The 11,066-nt window shown below is 41.8% G+C and overlaps 2 protein-coding genes and 1 pseudogene across 2 annotated transcripts; 1 reads left to right on the forward strand and 2 right to left on the reverse strand.

The window, feature by feature from the left end:
• The first annotated feature begins 839 nt into the window (after window positions 1–839).
• Window positions 840–1,403, forward strand: LOC114750474 (uncharacterized). Its single transcript, XM_028939072.1, has one exon. It carries the CDS (start codon window positions 840–842, stop codon window positions 1,401–1,403), a length of 564 nt encoding a protein of 187 aa, XP_028794905.1.
• Window positions 1,404–2,491: 1,088 nt separating this feature from the next.
• On the reverse strand, window positions 2,492–4,243 carry LOC114750475 (probable pectinesterase/pectinesterase inhibitor 41; annotated as a pseudogene).
• A 5,269-nt stretch (window positions 4,244–9,512) lies between these two features.
• On the reverse strand, window positions 9,513–11,024 carry LOC114750477 (uncharacterized). The gene has a single exon (XM_028939074.1). The coding sequence runs from the start codon at window positions 11,022–11,024 to the stop codon at window positions 9,513–9,515; it is 1,512 nt and encodes a 503-aa protein (XP_028794907.1).
• Window positions 11,025–11,066: the final 42 nt, after the last annotated feature.

An 11,066-nucleotide genomic window follows, 5' to 3' on the forward strand; every position in this document is an offset into this window, starting at 1 on the left:
TCATGTGAAAAGCTGCATCCTTATAAATTTAAGTGACTAATAAAAAAAAAAGGGTATTTTGGATAAATGCATGCGTATTTTTACATGATAATAATTCATAAATTTAACTACTTGTTTAATATTTATAAATTAGTTTATTATTAATGGACTAGAACACCCAATAAATTTTCATGAATCTTAAAAACCGAGGCCGAGGTTGTGAGTACCTAATAGCTGGTCCTAGTGTGCCACTTTACTTGGATTCCAGGGCATAGCATTTTGGCACAAACGCAGTGCTTATCATATTCTGCCTCCTCTGTCTGATATAATTAAAAACTAATTTAAGTAAATGTAAAAAGTTTATTAAATTAGTTATTATTTACAAATATGTGTTTTCTTCCTTAAAATATCCTTACTAATCATGTGTATTAGTTAGAACTATCATTTAATAGAACATTTAACATGTGTAATTACAACAAAGTATATTTTTAAAAAACAGATAAATATAAGAAACAAAATGAATTGGAATATCAAATCTAAAACTAAATTAAAAGTTAAATTAGTTTTTATATTAAAAGAGGAGACGGTAAAAATGAAGCTAAAATTGTCAATCCCCCTGTAAATGAAGCGTTGGACACGAAAATAGTCAAATGACCTGGTTTCAAGGGGAACGCATGCAAGTAATAATCAAGGAATTGACGAGAGGCGAAGCGCATGCATCTCTCCCCCATCCCCTTCCAACCTATTTTAACCCTCCGGACTTGGACCCATCCGTGAAGTTATCAACTCCATTGTATTAAAATTAAACACACACAGTATACACAAGCAGGACAGTAACACCAAAAAGTACAATAAACAAAATGAAACGCATTTCATGTCACGTGTTAGCAGTGCTGGTTATTTGCCTCGTAACGGTGCCTCGTACGACACAAGGCTCAGGTGATAAGAGCAGCGCAGGGCAGCAGAATGTTAACGCTGTGATCGAGGAGGTGTGTGGGAAGACAGCTTCGAAGGCTGTCTGTGTGAAAACATTAAAAGCGGACCCACTGGTGGTGCATGGGCAAGGGAATTTGACGGCCAAGGACCTGGCAATATCGTTTCTGAGAATGGCATCGAAGAATGCAACCATGGTGATTTATGAATTGAAGGTTCTGATGGAAAACGACAGGTTGGATCCTCAGGTTCAACAGGGATTATCGGATTGCAGAGACATGTTGTCGGATGCAGGAGAACAGATTGATATCGCACTTAATGCAGTATCGGCGGATGCTTCCTATGATACTGAGAAGTGGCTCCAGGTTGCTACGGATGCCACCGATCTCTGCAAGGCCTCTCTCGAAGGCACCGAGCAAGTCATGCTGGCCAAGGCCAAAGGTTTCTACAATTTATGCGTCATTGCCGGCGCCATATGCAACCAACTCTAAATCTCAACATCCTCTGTTCTTCTTTGGAATATTCTGCGCGTCAAATTAATGCTTTCACTGCCGTGGACGGTGCCTTTCAACGTTTTCTTCCATTTCTAGAATGGTCCTGCTTAGGTGTTAGAGCTTTTAGAGCAGATCTGCGTTCCAAATGCACTTACGTTTTGTTATAATTTCGTAAATAGCCAGATACATATACATTGGTTGCCATATCTAAAACATCAAGCTTCGTGTCCGATGTTAATATATAGCACAAGACAGCTCAGAAAGCTTTTAAATAAGGAAGACTACTGTGCAACTTGAAATTCCCAGGAGCAGATATGCCAATTACATATGCAGAACAGCTTGGGTTTTCCCCTTAAAAGTAAAACATTTGTATTTCTTCTAGTCGGTCGTCTTTTCTATTAAAGTAGCAAAAAAAGGGTCAATTTTGTGGCTGACAATGTTAAAAGCTTGGGCTCATTTGCTTGTGCTTTTCAAAAAATATCACCACCAACACAAAGTTCGCCCATCGCCCACGGCTTATGTAATGACTCGTTCCGGATCTGCATATAGCCTTTATTAATGATGTTACTCCTACGTAATGTGCTGTAGCTAGGTCACCGTATTCAAATGTTTATATATATATATATATATATGTTAAACTCATATTTTATGACATATGAATTTTTACTGATTTTTCTTCTCATATATTAATAGTAACATTATACGATTATGATAAACGCGGAATTGAATATTTTAAATAAATTAATTGAATTTTAGTTGGACATTGCTTCTAAAAGACATGATCAAGTGTCAACCCAGTAGTGGCTTTAGTTATTTGTACTCACGCGGCAATAATTAAGAGACTATATTAAGAGATTTTTTTGATTTCGTATATCAAAGTTATAGTTAAAACTTTATTTTCTTTTGAAAATAATAGCAAGAAAAAACAAGAAATACCAAGACTAAAATCTATATATAAATAATATAAAATTCACATATAAGAATTCAAACGATTCATAACAAAATTAAGAAAACACGATTTAAGAACTTAGAGGATTAATGGGAAAAAGAAGGAAAAGTATTTATATACAATAGGATTGAGGAAATCAGGAGTTAATTAACCCACCGGTGTAGGGGACGCCAGTGAGGGGCAGCCAATAATCCCCTAACAAGAACCTGGAGACGGTGAAATCAGCAGCAATGGAAGAGTTAATGACATGATAACCGTTCCAAGTGACCCGATGTGAGGTGTTAGATCCCGGACCTGAATTATTATATTCCGCGTAATACAGGCTATCCAATCGACTCTCACTATCATTGTCCCAGAAGTGCCAGCCAGCCCCGTCTATGAGGTTGTCCATAAAGCTCTCCATGTAAACCGTCCTCGACAGTGGCTTCCACGGCCTTCCTAGGTACGTAGCCGCCGTCCCTGCTAGATCCTCCGCTGCTCTAATTGTGCAGTTATGTATTGAGAAGCCCGTGTTCTGATCATCGCTCTCTCGACTTTGTGCTGTGATGGCGTTGAACTGTTTCCTCATAGGCTTACGAGCATAAATATTGCAGTTTTGGAACACGGCAGCCGCATTCCCGCATATGAAATCCACCGTCCCGTATATATCACATTCTCTGTAGAACTGTTTCATGGAATGTGCGTACAGTGTGTCTTGGTATCCCTCAAAACTGCAGCTATAAAACAAGGACAAATTTGCTGAGTTCCGCACTGCCACCGCTTGGTGATTCTCCGGCCCTGCCGTGTTACGAAATGTTATATTCACTCCCATGAATCCCTTCCCGTGCACAGCTGCATGCATTCACAATGCTCGCATTGATTAAGCAAGAATATATCGTTTTGACATTATATATAGGTGTCTGTTTGAATCAATTACCGAATGTTGCAGATCTATAGGGATGCCACTTATATGCATAGCTATGATTGCCTGTGATGATAGTTCTGTTGATACCATCTCCCATCATCATCAAGTAGGTCTTTTTCTTATCGATGGAGATGTATTCTTCGTAAACTCCGGCCGAGACATAGATCAAGAAGTAGCCTTCCGAAGAGGAAGAGTCGTCGGGAGCTGCAGAAAGGGCATCGTTGATGGTGGTGAAGTCACCTGTTCCGTCTTTACTTACAATCGCGATGTCTTTAACATGCAACATGTTGGGAACTGCAAAAGCCAGGTCTAGTTTTCTACCACTAGCAGCCTCGAAGATAGCACGTGTTCTGTTCGACATCGCGAGAGACAAATGACCATCTCGGAATACAACTTGCACTTGGGGAGGATGGTGTCGCGATAATTCAGGTTTTTGTTTACTCACGGCGGGGACCCAACCTTTTGTAAAAAGGGATAAAGAGGCTCCGTAAAACTTCTTGTCGACGGTAAGTGGGGAAACCAGCTTTCTTACAAGGTTGGGATGAGAGGAAACGAAAGTGTCTTGGAGGCCTTCCAAGCAGGTTTCATGGTTGGTTAAAACAGCACTGAGCATGGTTTGAACACCTTCAACTTCGACATCTGCTAGAGACCCAGCCGCCTTATTGATAATTTGCAAGGAATTTGAGAGAAAATCTACGTTGAGGTCGGCAAGCGTTCGGCAATCTTCAAGGTCAGCGACCGCCACAGCAGACAAAGAAGAGCGCCGTTGGAGAAGTTGGTCGAGGGAGTTCAAGAATCTGCGGGCTCGCAATAAGGACTGGAGGATAGAGGAGCGACAAGAGTCATGGACGGTGGCGTTTTGAGGAGGAAGGAGGGACATGCAGTAAGAAGGTTGGGGGAATGGTGGCATAGAGCTGCAGGAGAGAGAGATTCTGCAAAAGCTAGTGAAGGAAAGAGTAGAAAGAGGAGAATCACGAAGGCCATTGTTGAGAAAATACGGGAGGAGAGGCTGGGTTGATAGTCTGTATGGGAAGGCTAGGTCGGTGACGAGTACGTATTGATAGGGGAGAAAGAGAAATAATCTCTGTAATGAGAACGTCAGAATCAGTAAAGTGTGTGTCCATTTCTCCACTGAGAAAATAAATATAAAAAAAATCAAAGTTAAATATAAAATCAATGAAAATTCAGTTTCCTACTTTTGTAACGCGTGGCTTCGCGTAGAGGAAATACTTGAGAGAGGGTGGAAGAAGAGGCCAAACCAGCGGTTACTGCATTGGCCAGTCTGAGATGGTGATAACCGCGTCCGAGCTGTTACCCAGTCACATGAAGACAATCGTCTTAATCACTACTACTCTCCGGGGGAGTTTTCCACTTTTCCAGGTTTAGTTTCCAGAAAATAGCTTCATATCTCTCTCTTCTTCCTGAGAGCTCCGCGTTGTAGCCTGTGCCACTCTGTTGTCTATTAATTTCCCTTTGTTTCTTTCTTGGTTTAACTCTGCTAGATCGATGTGATTTCCTTATCCCTTTCCATATTGGTAGTTCTCTTTTCTTTTTCTCACTTCGTGATTTACATAGTTTACTTTTTTCATCTTCCGGATTATTCCTTCATAAATGCCATTTATTTGAAATGCTTCCACACTTCCACACATAACTTGTACGCCCTGTGAAAGCGTCACTAAATAATACTACCTCGGGTCTTTAATTAAGATTTTATTTGATTTTTATTTTTATCTTAAATATAAGATCTCAATTCACTTTATTTTTTAAATTTATGTATTTTTTCTCAAGATAGTCCTTTTAACAATAGTAGTTCTAGTCAGTACACTTTATTAGTAAAGATATTTTAGAAAAGACAATACATATTTATTATAAATAACTAACTTAACTTGTTTTTTTAATCTTTTCAAATTAGTCAACTAACTCTTATAATTATGGCCGGAGGTAGTATTAAAACAAGTAATCATCCTTTTTTTTATTTAATTTATTAGTAGCCAACAATTAGGATGCATCCCGTCCGTGTTTTTATTTTTTTTATTTTTTTTTTGGTAGAAAGGGGGCCCACAGCCCAGAAAAGCAGAAAAGAAAACTACAAAAAAAACAAAGCCGACAAGAACTCAACCAGCATCACGCCACCTACTTCCAATCTTATCTTTACTGAATACTTCTTCCACTATTGTCGGGGGCTTCGAAAAAAGGCGTCTTTCCTCATACCCATCCCAGCTGGCACTCCATTTTGCCATCGCATCAGCGCACCCATTGTTCGTTCTCCGAGTATGCGAGATCCTAATCCTTGCACAGCGATCTGCAGCTTCTCTAACCATTCTAGTGTGAGCATCAATTGGTTCATCCTCTTTTGTTTTCGCTCTCAAAGCCTTCACTAAGCTCTCAGAATCAACCTCAAGATGAATTCTCTGGTAGCCTTTTTCTAGCGCCAACTGCAATCCCAGGAAAGCTCCCCAACACTCTGCTTCGTAGGCTGTACACCAACCTAAGCCCTTGCCAAATCCAACAATCCATTCTCCCTCATGATCTCGCAACACACCACCGCAGCCAGCACGGCCAGGGTCTCCTCTGCTTGATCCGTCCGAATTAACCTTCACCCAACCTCTCTCTGGCACACTCCACCTGTTCTCATTAGCATCTACACGATGCCCCCTCACTTCTTTATCAACCTCCCGTGCTTTGATCACCTCCATAGCAAAGGACCAGATCTGCCAAGGATTCGCCTCTTCCGTCCTCTGTTCGAAGACTTGAAGGTTTCGCCGTTTCCATAAGCTCCAGCAAGCGACTCCAAAAATCACTGCCCAAGGTACACCACTACACAACTCTTTACTTTTCAGATTTTCTACAAGCCATTCTTTGGTACTGCTGTTGAAAAATCCTGGTTTGATTTTGTTGTTCAACCCAAACCACAGTCTTGTAGCTAGTTCACAATCCCTAACCACATGAATTGAAGTTTCACTCTTTGCACACACTCCACATTCGTCTACTGCCCCCCATCTTCTGTTCCTTAAATTGTTAGTGTGAAGGCTATTATTAGCCAAGATCCAGAGAAAATTTCTAATCCGTTCCGGTCCTTTCCACTTCCATATCAAGTCCCAAATCTTTTCTTTCTCCCCCAGTCGACAATCTCTGAGTAATCTGTAACCACTACGCACACTATAGCACTTAGTACTGTCATTCCCCCAAAAAATGCAATCTTCCTTATCCCCTCTTATCGGTGGCCTAAGAGCTTGGATCCTCATACAGGCTTGATCAGAGAGTAAATCTTTCAGAATAGGCCAATCCCAGGAGCCATCATCTTTAACTAAGTCAGCTACCACCCAATTTAGCTTCTCTCCCTCTACTTCACAGCGTCGCTCATTGAGTAAAACGACGCCTTTTGCTGCCCATTCGTCCCTCCAAAATTCACATTTTCTCCTGACTCCACACCCCACCAGATTCCCTCATTCAGTTTTTCCCATACACTTCCAATGTCTTTCCAAATAGGAGATGCGTTGCGTTGCACCTTAACAGTACTGTTAAAGGCCTTCCCTTTATTATATTTATACCTAAGAACATCAGCCCAGATTCCACTTCCCTCACTCCTCAATCTCCACACCAGCTTCATCAAGCAGGCCTCATTCATATGCTGCAAGTTTAGGACCCCTAAACCTCCTCTGTCTCTGGGTTTTTGGACCGTTTCCCAGTTGATTAGATGCATTTTCCTCTCTTCCATTGAATGGCCCCAAATAAATGCCCTTTGGGCCCTTTCAATACTGCCAATGATCTGTGTAGGAATCTTCGTCACCATCATAGAAAACAGGGGGATAGCACTAATAACAGATTTTGCCAGCGTGACCCTCCCTACCATACTTAACACATTGACCTTCCAACCTCCCAATCTTCGTTTCACCTTCTCCACCAATCCTCCAAAACTTCTGGTCTTGTTCCTTCCATAATAAGTAGGAACTCCAAGATGTATTCCTAAATCCTCAGTCACCCTAAAACCTACCTCTCGGGCCAAACTTTCCTTCTTATTAGCAGAGACATTTTTAGAAAACAATATGGCAGACTTAGCAAAGTTGACCTTCTGCCCAGAAGCCTCACCAAACCTTCTTAAGCAGTCTTTAACTACTTTAATTTGCTGTAGTGTTGCCTCCCCAAAAAGAAGAAGGTCATCAGCAAACATTAAATGTGTAACACTTGGTCCCCTTCTTCCAATACGGATAGCTTTCCATTCCCCCTTCCTCTCTGCTTCCTGGATAATGTGAGTCAGTCGTTCCATTACTAGAACAAACACATAAGGGGACAAGGGATCCCCCTGTCTGATTCCTCATGAGGGCAAAAATGCCTCAGTCTTTTCTCCATTCCAAAGCAAACGTGTTCCTACAGACTTAATACATCTCATTAACAGATCACGACACTTCTCCTTCATCCCCATTTCCTCCAAGACTTCCTGGATAAAACCCCATCTCACACGATCATAAGCTTTCTCTAGATCCACTTTTATAGCAAAGAAACCCTTTCGACCCCGCATAGATCTCATAGAATGTAGTAACTCATGAGTCACAATAATATTATCCTGGATATGACGACCAGGTACGAAACTTACTTGATTTGGAGCTACAAGCCTTCCCAAAATTCCTTTAAGCCTCTTAACTAGGATCTTTGAGATACACTTATATAACACATTGCATAGAGCAATGGGTCTAAGCTGCTTCATATTCTCTGGCCGATCAACTTTAGGAATCAGGACAATCAAGGTATCATTAACTTCCTTCATCTCTAGCTCTCCATTCCATAGTTTCTTAATGGAAGTCACCACCTCTTCTTCAACCACATGCCACTCCTTCTGAAAAAAGACTGCTGGAAAACCATCCATCCCCGGTGCTTTAAAAGCCCCGATAGAAAATATCGCTTCTCTTATCTCCTCTGAATTCACTGACCTTTCCAAATGATCCCAATCTCTTTCACTGATTCTAGGGTAAGACACCCCTACTTCAAGCTTCCCTCCTGTCCCCTCCTCCCTAAAGAGGTTCCTATAGAACTCCAGAGCCAAACTTTTCAACTCTTCTTGATTCTCAATCCATTCCCCATTCTCATCTTTAAGCATGGCAATCTTATTTCTCCTTCTTCTTGCAATAGTCTTTAGATGGTAGTATCTAGTGTTACGGTCACCATCATTAATCCAAAGGGTTCTGGACTTCTGAAACCAAAGCATTTCCTCCTGTCTCAAAACATCTCTAAGCTCCCCTTGTATCTCTTGTTCTAGTTTACACAAATGGATATAATGTCTATCCGATGCAGCAATCTGATTCTGAATTCCTTCCAATCTTGCAATGAGCCTTTTCTTTTTTGAGTGAACATTCAGAAACACCTCTTTGTTCCACTTGCTAAGTGTCCTCTGCAAATTTACAAGTCTGTCTGTAGCCACTCCTGCTCTTCCCCAGCCTTCCTTGACTTCGTTTTCAAAGGAATCATGCATAAACCAGGCAGCCTCAAAGCGAAAAGGGTGCTCACCTCTTCTTTCATACCTTTCCATGCTCAGAAGAATAGGGTGATGATCTGAACAACCCAGTCTTGCCAAAACTTTGACAATCGCCTCCGGAAATTTAATTTTCCAATCAGCACTGCACAAACCCCTATCAAGGCGCTCATACACCCTTTGATAACCATGAATAAGGGGTCCTTTCCAAGTGAATCTATTACCACAAGATGCTACTTCTAACAGCCCACAATTGTTAATTCTGTCTTCAAATGTATCACATCTTCTAGAGTTGATAGGAGCTCCCCCTTTTTTCTCATGAGCTCCTCTAATGTCATTGAAATCTCCCAACACCATCCAAGGCCCATTACACTCCTTTGCTATTCTCTCCATATTCCTCCAGAAATCTTCTTTCTCTCTGTCTCTTGGAGTCACATAAGCAAAGACAATATGCCATGGCTCCTCCCCATCAAACTGGATTCGAAACAATCCATATTGCTGTCTTTTTTCTAAACACGTTAGGCTGACCCTTGACTTGTTCCAGGCCACCCAAATTCCTCCTGCAAATCCTACCCCCTCAATGGCTTCCACTTCCATAAACCCTAAACTTCGAAAGAAATTTTGGGCATTTCTCGCAGGTACTCTGGTTTCCATGATACAGACAATCTCTGGTCTTTTCATCTTAATCATCATTCTCAGATCCCTCTTCACCTCCTTTCCTCCTGCACCTCTGCAATTCCAAGCTAGAATATTTTTATTCATATTCATTAAGAAAGAATCAATAGATTAATCAACCCGCATCTCAGCACTCTCCTCCACTGCTTCCATAAACAGCTCATCATTATCTCTATCTTTATCTGGCGGCTTCCCCCCTTCCTTATCTATCCAAGCCTCCTTGCTCTCAATCCTAGCCTCTCTGAGGCTTATCACATTCGGATCTAGTTCTTTTAAATAATCCCTCTCTTGCTTCCCCTCCTTACCTTGAGAGGCTTCCCTCACGTCATCCCTTAGAGTATTGCCTTCTTTTCCACTCTTGTTTAACCACCTATTTCTTGCCAATGTTGTGTTCACAGGAATAATTGCCCTTTCACCACTGCTACTCTTCCACTCCTCAGCCACTTCTTCCCATGTTCTATTGTCAACTGTTCTATTCTTCCTCTTTCCCTCAGTGGCAACCGAGGAAACAACCAGACTTCTATCATTTCCCACTGCTTCCTCCACCCTGTCCAGCTCCTCAACCTCCAACCCATTAAATCTGGATTGATCAGCTCCAACTCCTCCTGAAGAGACAAAACCTCTTCTTTCCATTCCTGCTCTCCTTGGCCCCCTCCTTTTTTGGACTAAAGTCCATTCTCCATAAAGGCTCCTAGATCTATCCTGCCCTTCGCATTCCTCCATTCCCTCATTCATCTTACTCGTTTCCTCCACTTTGTCTGCACAATCCTTCTCACCGTGCCCATACATGCCACAATGATAGCATAGGGAATGTAAGCCCTCATATTCAACATTAAACTCCCTTCCTTCAATAAGAAATTGAGGAAGTAGAGGTTTAGACAGGTCTACCTGCACTCCAATTCTTGCAAATTTCCCTCGGGTCTGCATCAGTGTAGTTGCATCAACCTTGACTGTTTTACCTATTTGATCCCCAATTGCCTGCAACACAGTTTCCCCATAACACTCTAGGGGCAGATCTGAGAGTCTAACCCATACCAAGACCTCTTCTAGTACCTCTGTCAGCGGGTTAAAATTGCCCCTCCACTCCCTTACAGTCAAATAGTGATCTGCGATAAGCCAAGGACCCTCACTCAAGGCTCTATGGTAATCCTCCCAGTTGGTGAAATTTACCACAAAGAAATCATTCCTTAGATCCACCACTGAAACCGTTCCCAGTTTGCCCCAAAGACTCTGCAGCTTCATCTCCATCGATCGCAAGCTAAGTCTCCATCCAAGTAACTTGACAATTAAACTTTTAGCGAACGGCTTCCTAAGTTTCTTCCGCCCCTCCTCCGAAAACACCAGTTCAGGAATCTTCATATTCCCCTTTAAATGATGCACAATTGTAATGCCGAAATCATCTAAACCTTCTTCCTCCATCTGATCCGTCTCCAATTCCCCCCTACTCTCACCCTTCAATTTATTAGCGTAGGAGACAAACGAGCCATTCTGCTCCTCAAATCCAACCTCCGCACCTCCTCTCATCTTCTTCTTTGTTCTCTGCAACAGGTCCGATTCATCCGCCGCTTGACGTTCACGGAGCATTGGAAAGTCCGCCAAGGTCAGAGCACGGGAGTTGGCCATTCTCAGAATTATTGCCCGTGTTTTTATTTTTAAAATAAAAGA

This window comes from Neltuma alba, unplaced genomic scaffold, assembly GCF_004799145.2.
Source record: "Neltuma alba isolate B1F8T4 unplaced genomic scaffold, ASM479914v2 tig00006470_pilon, whole genome shotgun sequence".
Classification (NCBI taxonomy): domain Eukaryota; kingdom Viridiplantae; phylum Streptophyta; class Magnoliopsida; order Fabales; family Fabaceae; genus Neltuma; species Neltuma alba.